This window comes from Molothrus aeneus, chromosome 3 (genome assembly GCF_037042795.1).
Source record: "Molothrus aeneus isolate 106 chromosome 3, BPBGC_Maene_1.0, whole genome shotgun sequence".
NCBI classification, from domain to species: domain Eukaryota; kingdom Metazoa; phylum Chordata; class Aves; order Passeriformes; family Icteridae; genus Molothrus; species Molothrus aeneus.
In genome coordinates this window covers 30,356,886-30,380,076 of record NC_089648.1, presented here as the reverse complement: position 1 = coordinate 30,380,076, position 23,191 = coordinate 30,356,886, and the positions used below count along the sequence as shown (strand labels likewise).

Here is a 23,191-nt window from a genome sequence, read left to right as displayed (position 1 = left end):
GGATAATACAGGTTTATCCTTACCTTTTGTTCCTGTCCATGCTGATGGTATTAGCAGATGATTCCAATAAAAGCAATACAAGATTAATTGGCATAGTAGTACATAAAAATTTTGTATTGATTTGTAGCCCCCAGATAAATACCAAAGAAATGGAGCCAAAACAATAATGACCAAGATAAATTTAATGAGCCTTTCATACCAGGCCCATAATTAGCAATGGTGACTAGGTGGAAGATCTGTATGTGTACTACAAAGGGAGATAAATGGTGCCACCTTTTAGTTACAGGATGGATAATCAGTTCCAAACTATCCCAGGAAGCAACCATATCACTGACAGGGAAGATTTATGAAAAATTTATTTGCCAGGGGGAAAAAAAAACAGGCGGTCATCAAGGATGTCAACACTGTGTATTTGCCAGATTCAGGAGTGAAAAATAAGCCAGGAATTCTTCAGGGGACACGTAAGATACACACTTGTTTGCCACTGCCACAGGTGTTCTGCTGAAAATTATGGATAGAACAGATGATAATAATAATAAAAAATTAATTTCAGTAGTCAATAACAATTTCTTTTACTGCTGAGAAAATACAGTGCTGCAGAGAAATTTTTCTTCCATCTGTGTCACAGGTACAAAAGCTCAAATGAGGCAAATCTGACTTGAAACACACCTCAATGAGGAAACACCAGTCACTGCTGGGAAGAGAAGGAAACATCCTTTTCCAAACCTATTTGTGGAACATAAAGAAACAAAAGCCTACAGATCCTTTCTGGCTTTGAGGTAGAAGCCTTTGACCCTTGCTTTTATCAAATCATCCTACACACTGAACTTTGCTTTGATGGCTCTTGTATTCTCCCAGAGGAAAAGATTACAGCTGGACACAATATAGAGTACTAAAGACAATTTTGGAATAAGAAAATTGGAGATATTGACAAACTTGAAAAAAACCCCAGCAGAACAGTGGACAACATGTGCTTACTTGACTATGCTAGTTCTGGCCACTAGTGGTTTAAACAGAGAGGCTTTTGTGTATATTTGATATTATCCTTCAGCAAAGGGTGTCCAACTGGGTAGGGCTTTTTGCACCACTTAGGGCCCCTCTTCCAAATGGGCTTTGCAGATCTGATGGGCCAGCGGGTCAGGTACCTGTCAAAACAACACAAACACATTTCAGTTTGAGACTGATCACTGAGAAAATGTTCCAGCTGAAGCAAGGCACTATAGCCTTTGCCTCCCTAACACACATCTTTATAAAAGGAATAACTATGAGCAGAGCTCTCTCAATTCAGAAGGGACCACGGGAAAGGAATTTTTGTTTGTTTTGGAATTTCCAAGCTCATCTCTCTACTGAACCCACTGGCACCTGCTTGCTTCCATTTTCACAAAACAAATCAGGTGTAGTCTCCAGGCTGCTAGCAAGTTGTCCACCTGCAGCGAAACAGGAGTGCCAAATCCCTTCATTGCAACTAAGTCCAAGACTGAATGCATCCAGCCTCTAGGGGAAGTGTTATTTCAACAGCTGGTCTCAATAAGGTAAACTAATTACAAAGGCTAAATTCTGTGAGAAAGCTTCTAAAAACAAATACATTTACTTTGGGGGGATAATTAGCTATTACTTCTGCATGCAATGGGTTTCTGGCCTAGTCTTGTATTTTTATATGTCCATATTTGCTCTAGTGTTCTCTGTACAATGCTGTAAGAGCTTGCTAGTGCAGGAAGTCAGCACCTACAGTGTAAGAGGTATTAAAATGGAATTATCATCACAACTACAAATCTCTGTGAAGAGCAGTATCTGGCAAATATCCTCTGCTTCTTACCATTTGAAGTTTTAGACTTGGCTTTGCAAACAGGCAGGGGATTTCAGATCCAGAATCAGTTACTGGAAATCTTACCCTGTGGCTGGGTGGCCTGGAGTTTTGTTAGGCTTTAAATCTTTTGCTACCAGTAGAGAGGGGAATAGAGGTCCTTAGAGAAAGAGGAGTCTTTTCAGACAATGAAGATCCAAAGTAAAACCTTAGCATAATCTGTACAAACAATGCTCCAACAAATTAGAATTTGGAACAGACTGATAAACTTTGTCCAACAATGTTTGCACGCCTCTGTTGAGTAATCCCATGGTCTTAATGTAACCTCAATCACTCATCCCCTCCACAAAAAGCTTTGTTACCTTTTATTTGCATCGTGCAAATTTGAAATATTAAGAACTTTGGACAGAGACATTTGTTTGAAGGCATTTGGCACATTCCTGAGAGCTACAAAGAAAGCCTGCTATGCCAGGCAGCTACAGACTGCAGAACAGCAGCCCATTTAGCACTTTTCTTCCTCAGTTCTCCCTAATAGCACAAACTGAAAAATTAATCACATGTGGAGCTTTCTGCCTCTGAAATCAAGGCACTTTCAAAATGCTTTGCTTTGAGGAGTGTAGGACAGTTAAAACACCTAGAAGTACCAGCAGGAGGGGTCTGGGTGACAACACATAGCAAGATCCAGCCACTTGTTTTCCTATACGTGCATTAAACTCATCCCTTCTGACCTGTAATGCTATGCTAGTGCATTAGTGGAATCCCTTACATAACAGCATTGGGACAGGAAGTGGTAGAGACTTTCCTGTCTCTAATTTCACATGCAAGGGGAGTTCAGGGAGACCAAACACAGTCCCCAGTTTGGAATGTGGCAAAGGACTATGCCAAGACAGCTTCTTTGGGAGAAGCTGAAGAGCTATTAGATGAGCACATGAGCTAGGTCCTCCTTTTCATATTCCCCTTGCTGCAAGGGGGGTGCTGTAGCACAAATTTTGCTATTGCAAGACTACACTTACAGAAAAGGAGGGAAAAAATCCCAAATTGTTTTAATGCATCAATGTGCCAAGTGCAATTCTGGTCACGTGTCCACACGATTATGGGAAAGTGCTCCTGTGATAATAAATGATCTCACTGGGAGAGTAGTGAATGTGTGAATGTGAGATACACATCAATGCTGTATGCAGGTTTAGACAGACAGTGGCTTTTTAAGAAATCCCTCTGTTTCTGTGTGGGGGCTGGAAGTGCACACCCCAATTCTGCATAGGAAGGAGGATTTAGTAATGGCCTGATTTTAAAGCTTTTGTTATTTCTCTTTTGAGCAGGTCTAATCCAGCCCTCTGGTCCAGGCTTTTTGCTTCCTTTGGGGACTGCAGGCTGGGGCTTTTCATTGTTAGCTGAAACAGACATTTGGACGCTTTCCCTTCCTGGAGCACATTTGCTTTTAGGTCTTTTAATACTTGCTTTGTCCCAAACTCAAACTTGTCCTATTTTGTTTGCTGCCTCTTTTTTTTTTTTTTCTTTTACCTTGATTCAGCAGGGCAAAAGCCTAATGCCTGGGAGCAGTCAGTCTACAAAGTTCCTTCTCCTCTTTGACTAACTCCGTTTCCTACCGATTTCACAGATTTGGGGGTTTTTTTTCTGTGGGTAAAAACAATCCACAAAATTCACAGAGGAGAGCTCCAAAGCTTAGCACACAGGACTTCCCTGCAAACTGTGCCATCCATGTAAGGTAGGGTACACCCTTTTCTCACCAAGTGCCCCTACTTTTCATTGTATCTTAATAAGGTTTGTCTTGGGGAGTTTTTATGATCACCTACAAACACACACTGGCAGAGTGTTTGAATTTTCTCGAGTAGCTGAAGGTTGTCAAGACAGACTCTTCAGGTGGATGCCAAATGAGGCTGGTCCACAGTGTCCTCACCTGTCACTTCAGTGTGCACAGCTCCCACTTTAGGCCAAGGGGGACATAACTGCCAGTCTTGGGAATTGTGACTCACCTCAGGGCTCTGCTTGCCCCCTTGACTAAGGCAGGGTCCTGAGCAAGAACAAGAATTCCTGGACTCCAAGTGCACAAATTTATGCAAAAAAACCATGATAGGAACTCTGGTGGGATTTCCCTGATGGGAAATGGCAAGATATAATCAGGATGGAAACAACTGTGGTTAATTCACCTGCGGTCTTTGTAATAGCCTAAAATCTCTGTAGCATGTGGAAGTCTGTTTTCATGGATTCTATTCAGTGGGCAGGCCTTCCCACTTGGAGGCTGCCACTTCAGACCTAGGAGCAGGCACAAGGCTTTCATGTGCAGGGTAAGGGAAATGGGAAAACCACATACACAGCTCAAGCAAAGGCCATGTTGGTACAATTCAAGTCTGAACTTCTGAACCCTCACTGAATTTTTTCAATATGGCTTTTGTTTGGATTAAGAGCAGAAGGCAGAGGGCTACAGACTGCAGGAAGCACTCGATCAAAGTGCTGGCGAGACTGCCTCCTCCCTGCCACATCCCTTCCCATGACACCTCTTGGCTTTGCTCACCTGCAGCCCCTCTGGCTCTTTGCTTTTGAATACACATGCTATGCACAACACAGTTCCCATGCAGATGAGAGGAACCACACGCTGCTGGAGTGAAATGCTGATAGCAGGGAAACCAGATTCTGCTCCCAGGGATGAGAGGTGTCCACAGAGCCTGAGAACTTTGTAATTCATGAGGAATTTGTAGGGAGCTTGCCTCTTGCTTAACACAGAATCACTCCTCCAGTTCAGGTGATGGAGGCGGGATTGACTTGGATACTATCTGTGCCAAGTTATGCTCTTCCAGTAGGAAGCTGGAAATGGAGTGGCAGCTGAGCAGTCAAAATCAAGTACTCCATAATCTTACAGCACCTCTTGCTGACAGACCCCAGAGTCAGGGAACCTGTGATATCCCCTTGTCCTTTTGGATAGGGAACAACTTCACAACAGTGTTGTGCTTTAACCAATACTCTGGACTTGCCAGAAGAACATGAGTGCTATATTCATATTAAAAGAGCATCTAGATGCTGGCTTGAATTCAGGGACTGTTCTGGATAGACTGTTAGTCCACATTTTCCATGCAAAAACTTCCATGCTGAAAAGAAAACTGCTGAGCTATTCAGGTTTCCATTACTGAAAGGAAGACGTTTGACCTACAGCTGAGCTTGACTGTTTCCCAAATGGCTCTGGTGTGTGGTGGCCTGCACATACATTACTCTGGAGTATGGGAACAGTCTGTCACCCTACACAATGCTGGTGAAATCACTTAGAACTTCCTCAGCCTCACAGGCTAGTGAAAATATTTTGTTGCTGCAGCACTTAACTGGAACATGCCAGGCTGGAGCATGAACAAATGCAGAAATAACAGCAGGAAGTTTTGAAAGGGAGAATACAGGCTGAGGATGAGGGAACAATCCTTGGCTGCATGACAAATTTGCTTGTGAAATGATCCCCTGGAAAGAGTGAAAGCCCCAGACTGGGCCAAACATGAGGAAAATTAACTGTAGGGAGTAATTCTGCATTGACAGGGTAAACTTCATTTGTTTTAAATGTCCAACTTCTGCAGACAAATGATACATAAGAGAAGGTGAGGACATGAGACTCAAGAGTTCATGGATGATGTGGGTTACTCCGACGGCCAATTCTTCAAAAGCAGCATAGCTAGTAAAGCAGTTAACTGGTAACATTCATGAGCTATCACTATCAAAAATGAATCAGGCAGAAAGCAAAAAGGCAAAGAACTGAAGTCCAAGAAACGAGAAACATCATGGCAAGTCTCACCTGGACAGTGTTCAAACTGCAGAGGATAGAAGAGGGAGATTTGGAATGCTCCCCAGTCGAATTCTGACCACAAGGTGTTCTTATATATCTCCTACCACCCTCAGCTTAGCTGACCACAAAGCTTAGCATTTCACTTTCATCCTCTGCCTTCTTCTGCAGTTCCCAATCTCCTCCTCTGTGTTACATTACATCATGGATGAATGTTCCATACTATGCTAGACAGCTATATAACCAAGTACAAGGCAGGATTGGCAGGACAGATATTCTCAAAGCATTCTGCTCCTCTTGAATTCCAGAAGTGGACACAGGATAAGGAGATGGAGTGGGTAGAGGAAGGCCAGCTGCCAAATGACCCAGTACAAAGCAGGGAAATCCTTATCGCTTTGCAGAGAAATCTGGGGCATGTAGAAGGGAATGTCCAAAGTTCGTACAGTTGAGATAGTACAACCAGTTCAGAAAACAGAGCAGGAATTCTGCTTTTTGGAAAACATCACTGAATAAGCACCAGAAGAGCACCTTCTTGAGAGGCAGAGGGGTTCTGCATGATAAATCCACACTTCACAACACTAAATCGATAGCATGTCAGCACCCCTGACCCTTGTTAAAACAAGGCAGTTTGCTGATAGCTCCATATGGAGGCATGATACCTTTTAATCCCAGCTAGGTGCTAGCCAGTGCATGCCAGACTCTTTGGATTTGAAGTAGGCTCACTTTAATCAGGGTGACAGTGACATGGGCCACACATTCTGGCCAAGACAGCCACAACTGCAGTAAAAATATAACTGAGGAACAGCTTTTTTTTTAGTGCTTTCAAAAGTATACATTAATGCAGCTCCTCAGTCCTTTATATACTTCCTTAGTACATTTGCCCAGGAGCCATAGAGTTCCTCCTGTGTAGCTGGCCTTAGACAATGTACACATCAATGTACACATTGTATACATTGTCTACGGGACAAATCAGTTTTTCATCAGGCTCATTTGTCCCTCTTTTGGCAACAAATGAAGCTGCTCTCAAAAATACTGACACGGCCTTGGAAGAAGCCTGGCCACAGGAAGCACCAACCAGAACTTTGCCAAACAAGAAAAAAAATGCAAGGCTCATCCAAATGAAGTAATCTGCCACACTTCAGCCAGACCAGAGTTGCTGCTCCTAGTCTACATGCAGTAGTTCAATGCTCTGTATCATGGCAGAGGCACTGGGCTCTGAGTCCCAATTGACACTGAAGTGATGAATCTCCTTCAGTCTCAGGTGGTGTGAGCAGAATCAGTCCCTAAGGCTATCTTAGGCTTTAGTCCTGTCATTCTAGCCATTGATGGTGTAGTATGTCAAGAGCTCTACCATGAGCAAAACATTCTTCACCTCAGTGTAAGATGGCAGGCAGCTCCCAGACATTACAAATTCACACAGATGTGAGTGAGGTAACATCTGGAGTAGACAGTGACTTCTCAGAAGCCCTTCCTTTACAAAAGTGAAAACTTTCTCCATTCAGAGTAAAGAGACAGACAACAGATTGCTTACATTACCTGTGCTTGTCTTGGAAAAGCTTTAACAAGGGGCCCAAACATATTATGAGGCATCTCAGTTTCTCCCTGTTGACATTCCCAGGGCCATAGCAGCAATGCAGAAAGGCACTGCTACCTCTCATCTAAGCAGAGTGGTAAAGATGGCTAGAACAGCCAATACAGTGATCTCAAAAAGAGATGAAGCTCAAAGATTTGGAAAACACATCACTTAACTGTGTAATGCACTGCCTGCTATAATGGGCTCTCTTTAGATCCTGTTGATGTCTTCTTGGCACTTAAAAATCCAGTAGACATAAACACAGTGAAGGAACAAGCTATGTCAGGTGAATAGCCCTGATATTACATGTTTAGAGGATGATGCAGACTGATGGCATTGAACTGTAGCAAACCCCATAGATTTAGGAAAAACACCATGGAGAATATGAACAATAGGAATGCTGAAACAGCAAAAGAAAATTCCTGTTTCCCTGTCCTCCGCCCTTAACCTATCTCTGTAACCCTATAAGGCAATGTCATGTTAACCTCTTGCCATTGGTCAAGCTTGGATCCTTTCCAACCCTATAAAAGAAGCATACTGTACCCCATTAGGAGAAAGAAGAAGAGCAGAGACCCTTCACGGACCTCCCCAAATAAAGCCATCTTCGTGGAACAGCCTGCGCCTTCTCCTTCTCCTCTCTCCCCATCTGCTGCAGCCTCCAGCCCGGGGTACCACTACCTAGCAAGCAAAGCTGAAATCCTGAGAGCTTGCAATCACTATAGAGCTCATAATCACCATGCTTGCTAGATGGCAGCCCCGCGGCGTTGGCATGAGCGAGCTAGCCTCGGGCACCCGGTCCCTACCCAGGGACTGAGCTCCTGAGCCCTACTGCTCTGCTTTATAATAACGCCAAATCAGAGGCTTTATTATTGAACAAGGCAGCTTGTTTGACTCCAAAGTTCAAGCTCACTTCTGCCACCTTTCTCCCCTGTCAGTTCACTTGCATTTAGCAGCACCACAGATTGAGTGCTTCCCAAGTTACTGCAGACTCACAGGAAGCTTCGGAAACAAGTACAGAGGCAAAGACAAGGTAAGCTTGGACAAGTCATTTATGTGGGAAACTTCTGATAAGAGCTCTGGCTTCATTCCCAAAATAAGTACCAGCTAAATGACTTCAGTCATTCAGCATGTGGGTGCACTTCAGGCTAGAGGAAGGAAGCAATTTGTAACTCCTGCCTTATGCCATGCCAGCTACTGCTCCAGAGAGCAACGAGGGAAGTACAGGTGGGGGTTCACATGGTCAAAATTCTTACAGAATGGCCAAGATTTTGCAAGGCTCCAACACACAGAGCTTTCCCCTTCCAACAGGCTGATAAGACAATATCATGAAGGAGAAGGAGAACAGAACTCCTGAAGTACTCCTGCACTTTATCCTAGTTCTTGGGATACATTTTTATAGTGTCAGCCCCACCATCAAAACTTTCAATCCCATTTCTTGATCTTATTCTCTTATCTTCACTCAGACCCCAAGGTCTGCCTTCTTCAATACTACTCCGTATTGTCAGCAAACAGCTCTGCTCTCTTTTTCTAAACTGCTTCCACTGGGCCTGCTACATTCCCTCTTTGGGAAGAGAAAAACAAGGGTAGTGTAGGGAGGGGCTAGCAATGCAGTAATCTCTAGTTTAATTAATTTAGAGGTGTAGCACACCTACTTGCATGCAGAATGTATCCGGAGGTATTCAGTCTTTGCTCTTACTAAAGGTCTATAGAACAATTTGTAAGAGTCAGGGCATCAGATCTGGAGTCCTGGTGTGATTTCAGCAAGATGCTGCATTTACCATTTCCAGTCTCAACCTGCTACTCAGGGTTGCAATGTGAATGCTAACAAGATAATATGCTCCACCCCACAGCTGCCAGATAACACAGAGATACTAAATACTCAAGACTTGTAAGACACAAGGAAGAAGTTATTACAGTTGAAGTATCTGATGGCTACAGGGCTGCATCAAATGTAGAGTCCTCTAATTTGACCCTCACTGATACCCATTATGCAGCCTGCCAGCATTTCCAGGAGCCTCTCTCAAATCTCCACTGTAGAATCAGACCTGAAATGCAGGAGTCTCCAGCCTTGCAGTCTAAGCTCTCCCAGCGACAGCCCCATGGCCTCTGGTAACCCCACGGTTTGCTAATGCGAGGTTCGTACATGGCTCTGACATCCCCATGGAAACAAAGTGTGAGGTTATAAACAGGGGATTAGCACCTCCAAGCGCCCAGCACGGAGCAGGAGGCGGCTGCAGGCTTTCCCTTTGCCCACCAAAGGCCAGGGGCCATTCAGGTTGGGGAGGGGGAAGAGCGGGCAGAGGGCGAATCGCTGACTGGAGGAAACCGGAATGGGGCAGAAGGTAACAGACCTGCCATGAGCCCCTGCTGGCTGCTCAGCCAGCCTGCTGCTATCGCTGCCTGGGCACCCTCCTGCTGTTGGGGGCTAAATAGGCTAAGAGAGAAGGGACTGCTCAGCCTGGAAAGAAGAAGGTTCAGTGAGGTCTTACCAATGTTCCTAAGTACCTGAAGGGACAGTGTAAAGAAGAGAGGGGAGGGCTCTCCCCCGTCACTGGTGCTCAGTGACAGGACAAGAGGCAATGGGCACAAATTAAAAAAGAAATTCTGTCTGAATGTAAGAAACGCTACCTTGTATGAGGCTGGTTCTCTGGAACAAGCTGCCCTCAGAAGAATCTGGGGGAAGTCTATCCTTGGATATACTCAAAACCTGGCTGGACATAGTTCTGAGTAAGCTGCTCTAGGCGACTTGGCTTAAGCAGGGAGCTTGGACTAGATAATCTTCAGAGGCCTCCCTCTTCCAACCTCAGCTACTCTGCACTGCTGTGACTCAATCTGTGGCATCCTCCTGTGACTGCTTTACTGATTCTTAGTGATGAGGAGGTGAGCACAGCTGAGGAAGGGCAGGCAGACTCTAACATGTGTGGCAGTTTTAATCTTGTGTGAATAAATGGTTTATATGAGATACAACTTGTCCTTAAAAGACTGCCAAGAGAATATTGTGTCAGATCTTCTCCAAAATCCTGAGTACACTTTATGAACCCTGCTGCCTGAGGCATTTCTCACCCAGCTGTAAGGAACTGCTTTTCCCTTTCCAATTTATTCTTGAATAAGAGAAATGTGGAAAGACAAGACTATTCACCTGTTCAGCTTGGGTTTCTTGGGAACATGCCCTTCAGGAAGTGGAGGCCTATGGTTTGGCAACAAACCTGAAACAGAAAAAGATGTGAGAATATTTTGCAGTGTCTCTTTGCTTCTATTGCATTCAGAAGTCACATTACACCTCATAAGCCAGGCAACAGCACAACAAAAGCTCAAGTACATTAGAAAGGGTATTTTATCTTCAGTCACTTCTGAACCTGCACCCCAGCCAGAGAAGCTGAGAAGTTGTGCTGGGTATAGGGAGGAAATATACACCAAAGACACTGTCACTTGGGCTTATCACAGAGGCTTTTACAGAGGACATGGGGCACTGGTGTCCCATCAGATTCCATCTTCAGGATGGAAAATCTGACTATTAAAATTCTCAGTCCATTTAACTTGGATACAACTCAGGTACCAGGCACAAAGATCAGCACAACACTCTTGACTGTGTCAACCTGGGAAAAGTAAAAAAGTCATCACATGGCAGATGGCAGAGTTGCACGTTACTAATGGGGTAGGTCAAGCTTAGGTAAATCAAGTAATTTCAGAAGCAGGTGTTTAATCATTAGTTACTGGAGACTGAGCCATTTCCTAGATCTTTCTGCAACACTTGTCTCATCTACGGGGATAAATGTCTGCTGTCAAGGCAAGAGTCAGGACACAGAGAAAGCAGAACAAGTATTCTCTGTTCCATCACCCTGTCCCAGCACTTGGGACCATAACAAGTTTGCTGGGTGACTGGACAATGACATCTCACTGAGCTATACTAACTGGGCAGGAGACCCCTCTCAAAGGGTTCAGTAGGTACCCTACAGTCAGGGGTTATGTACCTGCACGGTGAGCCATCTGCACACACACAGCAACCTTCTTGTGCTCCTCCAAGCAGAGGCCTGTGACCCTTCGCGGCAGCATCCCTCCATCTGAACGGATAAACTGACTCAGCAGCAAGACATCCTGAGGGAGAGAGAAGGGCAAAACCATCAGTTCTCCAGCTACCTTCACTGCTGTGACTGCAGGTGTTGTGCTGAGCCTTGTGTTGTGTACAGAACTCAAAACAATGTAAAACAAACAATGATTCCTCCATACGCATTTTGTCTGCAGCTTGGCAACAAGTGGCTTTTGCTTGCTATCACTGCCTGCCAGTTTAGCTTAGTAAGGTCACTCAGATGGTTTGAGTCTTTCCCTGACTTCACTAGTGTAAACACATGATGTCAGCTGCAATCCCTGCTCCTTCACTGTTTCACTACTTGCTCCAAGATTCTTGCTAAGATAATGTGTCCTAGGTACTAAGAGTTACACAAGACCTACAGATGGATATTGTTTACACAACTTGAAATGCCATCACAGCTGCTGTCCTAAAGTTCACAGATATGTTAGATCACCTCTGACTCCCTCCTTGTTCCCTCAGAGCAGGACTGTTCTCTGCTATCTACTCCTCAAACTTTATCTAGTTTCCCATGGTAGAGCTTCCCTCAGGTCTCTCCAGAGGGGTGGAGAGCAGGGAAATGGTCTAAGATGTTGCATGAGGAAGCTTTATGTAAGAAAAGAATATGTGCTGATGAGAAAGGACTAATAGGATAAATTGCTGCAGTCAGTCCTTCAACTGTGTGTGCATTAGGTGGGGCTGTGACAGTCATGGTGCACGAAAGGAGCACTCGAAGCGTGCTGAGGGCTTGTCTGTGATTCAAGAACAATTTAGACTATGCTGCTGTTGATCTTTAAAATTAAAAATCCTAGAAATGTAAAGCAGCCTTTTTAATAAAAACTATTTAAAGGGATCTCTAGGATCAGATAGTATCACAGGGCTGGAATGACAAATTTTTAAACACAGCAGCAACAGCTGTTGCACAAGTGTCCCAGTAACTGTACACAGTACAACAGCCCAGGATTCAGATCCATGCTCTCCATTTCCACGCACAACACCAGCGCTAGATACCCCTCAAGGTGGTATTCAAAGATACCCCTCAGGCCAATACAAGCAGGCATTCTTGACATCCTGACATCAGCATAAGTTGGCCCAAATGGACTCCAGAGACTTCCCACTTGTTATTTCCCCTTCAACAGACTTGTTGCTGGTTGAGAGTTTACTTCTCCACGGCTGTTTTAAGTATGTTCCTAGTGGAGGCAGCAGGACCATGCAGAGGCTGCCTGCAGGCTGAGGGGAGCAGCCAGCGAGCGTCCGGACAGAGCGAGTTCAAACGAGGCATGGCAGAACTTTGCACCCCTCAGCCAGGGCACCAGGCAAGAACAAAGAGTATTTGTTGCTTTCCATGTTGGGTGATCCTGACTGCCAGCTCACAGATTCACAGACCTGCTGCTAACCCCCCACCCTTGCTGTTCTACAAAGAGCTCCCTGGAGCATTCTTACCTTCATTTACTGGCCTTGCAAAAGCAAATAATCACGAGTGAATATAAAGTGAGTATTCAGAAATCTAGCTAACTAGGAATTATTCACCCAGCCTATTGCACAAAACCAGCTGTCAAGGGGGCTGCTGGAATTTAGGACGCCCTTCTGATAATGATGGATTCTGACAGATGCTGTCACAGAATCAAAGAATGGTTTGGGTTGCAAGGGACCTTAATGATCATTGAGTTCATCCCCTCCCTTGCCCTGCTGGCCGCTCTTTGATGCGGTTCAGGACAGAATTGTGTTTCTAGCCTGTGAGTGCACATTGCTGGGTCATGTTCAGCCTCTCCTCCACCAGCATCCTCAAGTCCTTCCCAGGGCTGCTCTCCATCTGTTCATTCCCTGCCTGTCTTGATAGTGAGGGCTGCATTGACCCAGGTGCAGCATTTTGCACATGCTCTTGTTAAACCACATGAAATTCCCACAGGCCCACTTGAACATGTCCAGGTTCCTCTGGATGGCATCCCATCCCTCAGTTGTGACATCTGCAAACCTCACAAAGGTGCACTCAATCCCTTTGTCTATGTCATTAATGAAGGTACTAAATAGAACTGGTTCCAGTAAGACCCCCTGATGTACACCACTTGTCACTGATGTCTATCAGACCTGAGCAGCTGACCACTACTCTCTGGATGTGACTATCCAACCAACGCCTTATGCATCTAACAGTCCAGCCATTGAGTCTATCTCCCCCCAATTTATAAAGAAAAATGTTGTGGGGACCACATCAAAGGCTTTACAGAAGTCCAGAAAAAATGATATCTAAAGCCTTTCCCTTGCCCACTGATGGAGTCACTCCATTGCTGAAGGCCACTGGGTTGGTCAGGCAGGACCTGCCCTTGGTGAAGCCTTGTTGGCCGTATCAAATCTTCTCCCTGTCATCCATGTGCCTTAGCACAGCTTCTAGGGGGATGTTCCGTGACCTTCCTAGGCACAGAGGTGAGGCTGATAGATCAGTAGTTCTCAGGCTCCTCCTTCCTACTGTTCTTAAAAATGCATTCCAGTCACCTGGGATAAAATGCTGGTTACAAGTGTTATAGACAAAATGTTGAGGGTTTTTATTTGTTTGGGGGTTCTGTAGTTTGTTTTTGTCCTTCCCACCCCCAATCAATACTGTCCTCACTAATATCATTGTGACACGCAGCTTCCCTCTTCCCATAGTTCTTGCTTTCTGCATCCACTTGTCTACAGTGAACACATTCAGACTGATTCTCAGATCCAGCTCCTTTGAAAACATGGCATGTCATGTAGGGCCACTGACATTTAGGCACTGACTTGAATACCTCACTGATACAAAATTACTGACCAGGCACCCTACAGGACTATGCTGTATCCAAAGGAGAAAAGCCAGCTGAGCAAGTAGCAGTAGGCTCCTGGGAGGCCATCCATGGCTAAACGGAAGCAGAGTATCCCTCAGCCCAGCTAAACATGGCCCTGCCAAGGAGAACAGTAACCAGGGCACCAGATGGTGCCAGCTGCACTAGTAGAAACTGGATGGAGGCCAACCAAAATGTCGAAGAACACTGACTTTTGACCACTCCTGAAATACACTGGATTGGATTCAGGAAATCAGAGTAGGACTCTATCCCCCTTTTTCCTCTTTTTTAGCTGTTTGAATCTTCAAATCACCAACAGCTCAATCTGCCATTTAGCACATAACACTTCCCTAAGTGAAGAAGGACTGTTCAGCTCTAAGTACCTAGAAAGAGAAAAATTTGCAAGACCATGCTACTAGCCTGCCGCATTAATCTGTGGAGAAGAGGAAGAAGAAAGCTGATGGCAAATTCGAGGCAGTTTCAGTCTTTGCAGCCATGAAAGCCTAAGTAGGCCACACACTCTTCTGAAGGGCGTGTGTGTGGTCCAAGTGATTTCTCATATTATCACCACACCTCATGGAGTCACAGGCTTGTTATCAAGTGTTTCCATGCAAAGGGGGTGGTGGGAAGCAAATAGAGATAATATTTTTTTTCTCCTTATGGGGAAAAAAAAAAAAAAAAGAGAACAGTGTCACCAACTGACCAACACCCTGGTGTGGCAGTCATTTCTTGACTGAAATCATCAGTCATGTCCCAGCTGCTACAGTTTCAAATCATAGTCACGCTGCTTGGCTCAAAATGCTGCACTCTTGACCAAAGGTTTGTCCATTTCTGAAGATTCCCCACAGTTAACAGGCCAGGTGCCTCTCCCAGAATATTCACACAGATGTATCTTACCACTGGGACAAAGCAGACAGGTACAGCCAACTTCATGGGGCAGCTGTGGAGGGAAGTGAACAAGTACACGGAGCGGTCAAATTAAAAAAAATGTCTGGCAAGTTCTCATGGTGCCGTCATGTTCCATGCAATTCACATTTTGTGCTAGTGGACAGCCAAGCCTGTAACCACTGATTTGCTTTAATCACTGGACAGCTCCCATGAGGCTGGACCCAGATTCCCACCCCTGTAATCTGCAGCATTTGATGAAAACAACTTGGACTGAATTAATCTAGGGCTAATAGGCAAAGCCTGCAGTTTGATTTCCCCTAACTGTTGCCAAAGCAAGATGACATATTTACTGCCTACTCAAACTAATGATGTTTGAAGTGGATAAGGGGGGGAAATGAAAAACAAGTTTAGCCTCCACTTCTAAAAGGGCTCGACAAACTTGCTAGATGGAGCACTATGTACCCCATATTCTTGTGAATAGATGGTAACCAAAATGCAGAGGCACCTGCATTTCAATGTCTGCAGACACTTGCAAAAGCAGGATCCTTGACTGACGCATGATTAAAACTTTTATTTACCACAAGAACAGTTCTATCTGTGCAGCCAAATTACTACTGGGCTGTATCAGACAGGTCTGTCAGTCATTATTTCCAGTTATACAAGAATCTAGTTTTTCCTCTCTGCCTTACTCCTGGGAGCTGCACACCATTGTCCACACATTTTGTAAAACAATTGCAGGTTTCAATCCAGTTGCATCCATACAATGACCAAAAGAATATTTTTATCTCCGATGGATATGAAAAAAATCAACTGAGATCTCAGTTTTACTGGACAGACAGACACATGCAGACCACAAACTGTGGGAATTTATATATTAAGCTCTGTTACCCTGAGCCACACCAGAGGATCAGGATTGAACTGGGAAAGACAACTGCAGCCCTCTACACCATAGCTGAGGCAGGCTGGAATCATGACCTGCTAGTGCTCACAATGCCTGTTCAATTGATTAATGGCTCTGGAGACACTGGTCCCCCAGTTCTCTGACAGCCAGAGTAACTCATTATGCCACTACTTTAGACTGTGCTAGCTGCACAGGACAAAAGGAAAGTCCTGTGAGGTCATATTACTCAACTCCCTCAGGGGCTAATTCAACACTTCCCTTTTCATAGTGCCTCATTCAGTCCAATTACAAGCATCCCAAGCAAAAAAGCTCACACTTTCCTTTCTGTGCAACAGACTGATCTCAGCTTATCAATCTCAAAGGAACCGCCAACCAGGCTATATCTTTTGTTAAGATATAGCCTAATTCATACAGCATAACCTATAAGATGAGCTCTCATCAAGCTCATCTTATAGGTTATGCTGTATGAACTAGGCTATATCTTAACAAAAATAGCTGCTCTCAATTTACAGACATTTAGGACAATTAACCAGCATTGAGAAAAATGTCCCACTGTTTAATTGCCCACAGAGTTAAATGCCTGCACTTCACTAAAGCATCTCAAGATTCTGCTGCTCACCACAGCTGCAGCAGAGAATAAAATAGCAGAGAGTACTTTAGTGCAGAAAAGGGAGATTTTTAACATTTGAAAATCGTGAAGATATGCAACTAGTACAAAGCATTCAAAAACATAAGGGACAAGTGAGAAGTGGTCTACCCCAGAACTCAAATTTCTCCTAGTTCTAATCAGCCCCACAGAGGGATGCTTCTAAATATGAGGTAAGAAATGTCTGCAATTTCAAAATACCACTTCACAGTGCTCTCTTTAGCTCTTTGTCCAGAAAGAGCACTGGATATATACACACTAGATGCACATGCATTCAAAATCTATGTGACAGCTGAGATGAATCTACATTCATAGATTGCCTCCCAGCACCACAATTTCTTATCTTAGATAAGAAATTATCTTAGTAATGATTCTCAAGATTGGCTGCAGAATCTTCTCTTCACATTTCATTTTCTCTTGCCTCCTTAATGCACAGTAGAAATCAGGATCCAAGAATCAAAATGAAGTGTGGAAGAAAACTCATAACTTAGTTCACCCTACAAACACATGTAAAACTCATGTTTCACACTGTCTGTTGTGAATTTCTAATTTCTAATCCTGGAACTCAGACTCTACAGAATCACATAGTCTAAAACATCTTTGGTTCTTGATGGCATTATCTCTCCAGATACTCAGTGGAGTCTTCTACCACACATGGCAGCAGGAACTGAATCTATGTAAGTCTACATATATATTTATATTTCTAAGATGTAATCCACTGCCATAACTTATTTCATCCTGAACATCAGTTTATAGTTTCTCAAGGGTTGTAAATGTGTGACTCATGGAATGCTTTTTGTAAATCTCTAGAATTACTGAGTTTAATGATGCTGTTTATGTCTTGCATTTATAAGTCACATAAAATGATATGAACCTTAAAAAAGTATTTTCCAGAGTAAGTAACAAGTTGGTTTTGATCATTACACCATTCAGTAACCATGATAAAGAATTGCAAGGAATCTCCGCATTCAAACACAGGCCCCACAAAACAGACATGATCCAGTTTTGTAGTACTTTACAAAATGGTATTTGTCATTTCACCTAATTTATTATGATCTGCAAATTCACTGTATATCCAGGTTTCCCATGTTGTTGAGAAACCAAGCCAGGAAACACTAAATACTCCCCTGCCCCCAACTTATTTCACTGTTTAATATTGTACCCAGCCTGAGTAAGAATCACTGACAACATCAGATTCTAAATGCCTCTATTTCTGCAACACAGGCTTTGAAAGACACTTAATGTATATCATTTACACCTCACATCTGTTGTTTCACCTGTCTGGAGTAATTGCAAGTATTTTGTCTTGTACTATTGCTGTATTCATATTCTTCATAATTCATGAATCTTAATTAGTCCTATCCAACAGGTTATTTGCTTTTAGTCCTAGCTGACACCCTTTATTTGGAATGTGCAATGTTTTATTTACCAATCAGTAATCATCAGCATCATTCTCCTTCCTCTCTTATCTACTTAGTATGTCACTTACATTTTTTAAACCATTTGGTGATTCCCTAGGATTATTTTTTATGCTTTAAAAAAATCCTGTGATTGAAGTAACGTATTTGTTAGCTAATTCCTTCAAGACCTTGAGGCAACATGCAATACAGGCCTGCTGGTCTGTACCCTATTCAATGCTTAAGTTATTTCTGTATTTGTTTTTCCCTGCTGTTTTACATTTGCAAATTGCCATCAATATGCAGATAGTAAAACATAATTTTTCCTTTGCATGTGTGCACTAGGACTACACACAAGCAGCACAGTCATTTTGCAACCAAAGTGGATTTCAGTCCCCTTCTCCTCTCAATAATGGACTTTCCCACAAACATTTCTTTTTCTCCAATGTATTTGTATCCCCCTCTCTAATCCTATTGACATCAGCTTATTCTGAGTTTTCTGTTGCTCTATCTTAGTAACAGCATGTTCCTGTCTGTTTTTCTTCTTTTCTAATTCCAGTGCTGGGTTTTGAGCATGCAAGGGGGTAATTTAGTCCTTTTGTAAACTCTGTGTCTGAGTGACCTCCTGTAAAGTTACATTCTGCATCTGCTATATCATGCTTCTTATTCAGAAGCATTCGTGACTGTTATGCTTTTGTTTTATAGTACTACAGGATTTCCTTCCCATATTCTAGGTTTACTGTTAGTTATCCCCTCTTTAGGTGTTAGTTATCCCCTCTTTAGTTAATAACCTTCTCATTAGCACTTCCTGCAAAATGCTTGAATAAAAATTGTTTTTTTTTCTCTTGCAAGGTAAGTAAAAATGTATGCTCCTTCATACTTATAAAGTTTCAAAAGCTGTATGAAACAGTTACTAACTTAGTGAAACATGACAAATAAGAAATCTTAGTGCTTGAAGTCATATAAGTGACCTATTCAAGTCTTCTGGCCTCTCTGGAGCTAGGGCTGTATCCACTGACTAAATGCTACATTCCAGTTTGATTCTCTGGGAAGTGCAATAGTGAAAGGCAGCTGGGCACAGAAGAGCTATATGGCCTTTGCAGATCAGATGGCCGTGTGAGTAATTCCAAATCTCCTATTTGATACAAGCTCATGCTTTTTCCCGGGAACACCATCAGCCAAGGCATACAATTACTGTGTAGGAGGCTCTTGCTGCACCCAAGAGAAGCAGAGCTGGAGTTAAGTATCTTTACTACACCCAGGAAAACTCAAGAGGGACAGGCTGTGTGGGGTGTAGATCTGAGAGCAATACTTGTCCAGCAATGAGGCTTGGGGGAATTCCCTCGTTAAACTTACCACATAATCATACTTATGCTTCAGGTTCCAGCGACAGATGGGACACTGGCCAGAGGGGTTTGGAGGAGGTGGTGCTTCAGCATCCTCTATAATTCTCCCTTCAATCTAGGAAACAATTCAAAGCATGCAATGATCAGGCACGGCTTACAGCTCTACCTGCACCCGTGACTTAAGGAATACTTTTCATCAAGTCCACAGTGTGAGGATATAAGGGGAACAGTACCTGCATCATTTAATTCACTTTTATAGAGATACAACAAGTCCTTTGGAATGCTTATGCCGCAGACTATGGGGAGAAGGACAAATTCAAAGGGCAAAGAAAACCCTTTGGCAAATTCTTGTGTATGTTTTTCTAAATGTAAACTAGTCGACAGTCAGTGTGCAGTTCTCATATTCACCTGAATTCCACTTATTGCAGTACTCTTTTGAACCACCATGCCTTGAAACTGTAGAGGCCCTTTAGCCAAAAGCTTTAAAATAACTTTTCTTCAGGGAATATGAGAATGCCACAGCATAGCAGATGCATATTATAGTTGAAAACATATAGGGGCTTGCTGGATTAGAAATCACCAGCAGGGAAAACTCTGAGCAGAATTTAAATTTAAGAAAGGATAGTTAGGAAATGTCTCTGGGGCTTGTAGATTTATTTTATAATATCGATATTTTATCCCATTTAATTCTCTGAACAATTCTTTTACGAGATTATAAAATTATATTTTGTACATCACTATAAAGTGGTGGCATCTAATACTCAAATTTTCTCACAAGTAACATGCAAAGAGATGTACAAGGTGTGTAAAGGAAGAACATGACAAAATTGTTTCCTATTCATAGATGTGTTAGAAATGCAAAGTCTATCTGCATGTGCACTTGTCTTTTTTTTCTTTTTTGAGGATTTACAAATGGAAACAAGAGCTATCTCAAATTGCACCCAAATGAAGAGAGAATAAAACTAAGCTATTTTTTCTCCAAGATATTTGAGTTTCCTCTGGTCAAATTAAGATTAAAAGCCAATTCCGAACACTAACTGCCAGCCTCACAGTGTGCAAGCACCAGAGTTTGAAAAGAAAACCTGGGTGGAATGAAAGATTACTTTTAAGAAAACAGCAGGTTCTGTGCCTGAAGACCTGAGAAGAGAAAAGCATGACCTTTCCTGTAAGTGTGCACTGGAAACTGGCATCCAGCTGAACTCACAGATCTATTGCATATGCCAGATTTCTGCCTTTCTGATGATAAAACAGAAACAGGTAAGTTACTTGTAGTTTACATCTCAGATCCTCAGACGAAATTGTCAATTTTTAAGTAAGATTCCTCCCCCCACAAGTACAACAACCAATTTTACAAAAACAAATATTTAGCTATGAATATAAGATGTAGGCCAGTATCAAATTTTCTATTAACCAGTGAAGTTATTTTCAGGGAAGCCAGGGTATCTAGTCTTGATTCTTGCCAGTCTGGCTTCAGACTGTACTATGACTGTAATTCCATGTTGGAAATAAATAGAGATTCAGAATGCTATGTCAACATCAATTTTTCTTGAGATAAATTTCATTGTACAAGCTTTGGCAATTACTTCCCAACTGCTGAGGACTTCTATACTGTTAATCCACTCAGTTGCTAATTTTCTATTAAACATCTAAAAGGGAGTGTAGGGGTTCTACATTCTCAGTATGCTGATTAAATCTGTATTTCTCTGGGATTTATCAACTGGTTCACTATCAAACACTTCCTTCAATACTGATTAAAAACAAGGACACAGAAAGATGATCAGGGAAATATGGATTCAGAGAAGGCTCATGTAGAATTGGCAGGATAAATGGAGTGACCAATGGATACACTGAGAAACATATCAGCCCTCTGGTTTGTCAATTTACACAATTTTTAACAACATCTTCCTCATCTAGGGGCATTGATGGATTCCAGACTGATGCTAGGATACTACACAGCAAATATATCCAGATCTCCAGGAAGAGTTATTTTCAAAAGGGCTCTGCTTATGTAATGCTTACTTTTTCTCCTTCAAGCCTCAGTTAATGTTTTGGACTTTTGAGAATATAATTTACATCCCCTATGAAACTGATTGAGTGCAAAATACAGCAATCCACTGAGTGTGTTTTGTTGGTGTGCATACTCCCCTGTTGTTTTGGTTAAAACAACCTCAGGTCACACTTGCAAGCTCTTCTCTTCAGGTTTCTGGGCAAAGATTAGTAATTTTGCACTTGAAGGCAAGAAATAGATGCTTTTCATCTTACCTACTACCGCACCTTAAACTTATTTTTTGTCGACAGTCTTAGGACATCTTGCTAACTGACATATATTTTAGATATGTAGTATCAAATAGAGTAAGTTATCTGATCCACGCAGGTTTCACACATGACAATGTCTGCTAGCACAAATACAACAAAACTTTCAACAAAATATATTTCTGACAAAAATACTTAACAGTTTCAAAGGGATCAACAAGCAGATTTAGGATAGTTCATTTCTTTCCTATTATTTATATATATACAGATTAACATTTAAGTGCACTCTCTTCTAGCTATTTCCAAATTCCTCCTTCACTCTCATCTTATTTATATATATAAATATGCATGTATGTAAATAAATATATATTAAAAAAATCTGTGTTATCTCTCTCCAACCAAGACATATAGTGCTACTGCCATATGCAATGTGAGCAGAATAATGCAATCTCCTTTCCCTTTCAGTAATTTCTGTGCTTCTAAAAAATGACAGTTCTCTTGATAAAAGTATAACACATTAGATGGTGCTAACTACGCAAAGTTCTAATTCTACTGCTTTAATCTTTTCCTTCCTGCCTTAAACTGTAGCTAAGAAGATACTCTTCTTTATCAGTTACTTCAGAACTTCTGTTTCATTTTCAGGAGTTTTCCTTTAGTATTTAAGGTCTTCCTTTGAAAACATCTTACACTTTGTTTTTTTTTCTTTACCATGTGTGTTATAATATGGAAGCTCTGTATCACCTGAAGCCAGTATGGCACACACTGCAGTTAACTAACACAGCACAGATCAAAGGCATGAGATGTGTGTGGCATGTAGGCGGTACAGACACATCCTGCAATGCCACATCGCACTGCCAGCACAGGATGAAGTGACAAAGCCACTGGCAATCCTCCCTAGTGTCTGTCCACACTCAAGACGATGCCAAATGGCATCAGTTTAGGAAACAGAACCGTCTGAAGAATGGCCTCCAGCGTTTTATATCCTGAATGCCTCTGGTCAGGGATCCCGACTTTACCCGGGCCGCAGTGAGGGGTTTGGTGCTCATGAGGGCTCTGACTGGAGGTACCTGTCACCAGCAACAGGTGACAATCCCGTCCTTTAGCAGCCAAACCCTCCACTGCTAACCCGCACTCGCAGCAAATCCCTGCCTTAGCTCTGCCTTCATACCCTGAGAGGTCTTTCAAGCAAAAAAGCGTCCCCGTTTCTCCTTTATGGGTAGGGCACGGACACATACATGGCTGAAGGAGCGAGAAACCACGGCAGAGGCAGCTACCAAGGAAAAGGGGTGCAGGGACTTACTGTGGTCGTGTTGCCTTCAGTCACCTCCACGACTGCAAAAGAAAAAAGAGACGGGAAGCCACAATGAGACCCATGTAGCCTGAAAGAAGTAGCATTTGGGAGGGGGCGGGAGGAGCGGGCAAATTACAGTGACCGCGACCATCTCTCAAGGACAGCGGCGAGGCAACGGGGCGCGGGGCCGTGCAGAGCCCCCTGCGGACTCACCCTGGCGAAGGGCCCGGGCCGGCGGCGCGGCCCAGCCGCTCCCCAGGAGCCCGGACAAGATCCGCCGCAACCCCCCGTGCAGCAGGCTGGGCGCCGCCATCTTGCCGCGGCCGGCGCTGCCGTCACGCCACTTCCGCCAGCGGGGGGGGCGGCGCTGCCGCTGCCGCCATTTCGGGGCACGTCCCGCCCGCCCCGGGGCCCGAGGGGCAGAGCCGGGGGTGCAGGAGGGGAGGAATC

General features: G+C 43.3%; 1 protein-coding gene across 2 annotated transcripts; it reads right to left on the bottom strand.

The window, feature by feature from the left end:
* Positions 1–338: 338 nt before the first annotated feature.
* MRPS18A (mitochondrial ribosomal protein S18A) lies at positions 339–23,072 on the bottom strand. Of its 2 annotated transcripts, XM_066546586.1 has the most exons (7): positions 22,955–23,072; positions 22,751–22,782; positions 19,208–19,312; positions 11,127–11,250; positions 10,295–10,361; positions 979–1,145; positions 339–498 (listed from the first exon to the last, which is right to left on the bottom strand). In XM_066546586.1, exons 1-6 carry the CDS (start codon positions 23,052–23,054, stop codon positions 1,001–1,003), a joined length of 573 nt encoding a protein of 190 aa, XP_066402683.1. In that variant the 5' UTR covers positions 23,055–23,072; the 3' UTR covers positions 339–498; positions 979–1,000. The 2 variants fall into 2 exon arrangements, with proteins under 2 accessions (XP_066402683.1, XP_066402681.1); XM_066546584.1 differs by having other exon boundaries at positions 339–1,145.
* Between the last annotated feature and the right edge of the window lie 119 nt (positions 23,073–23,191).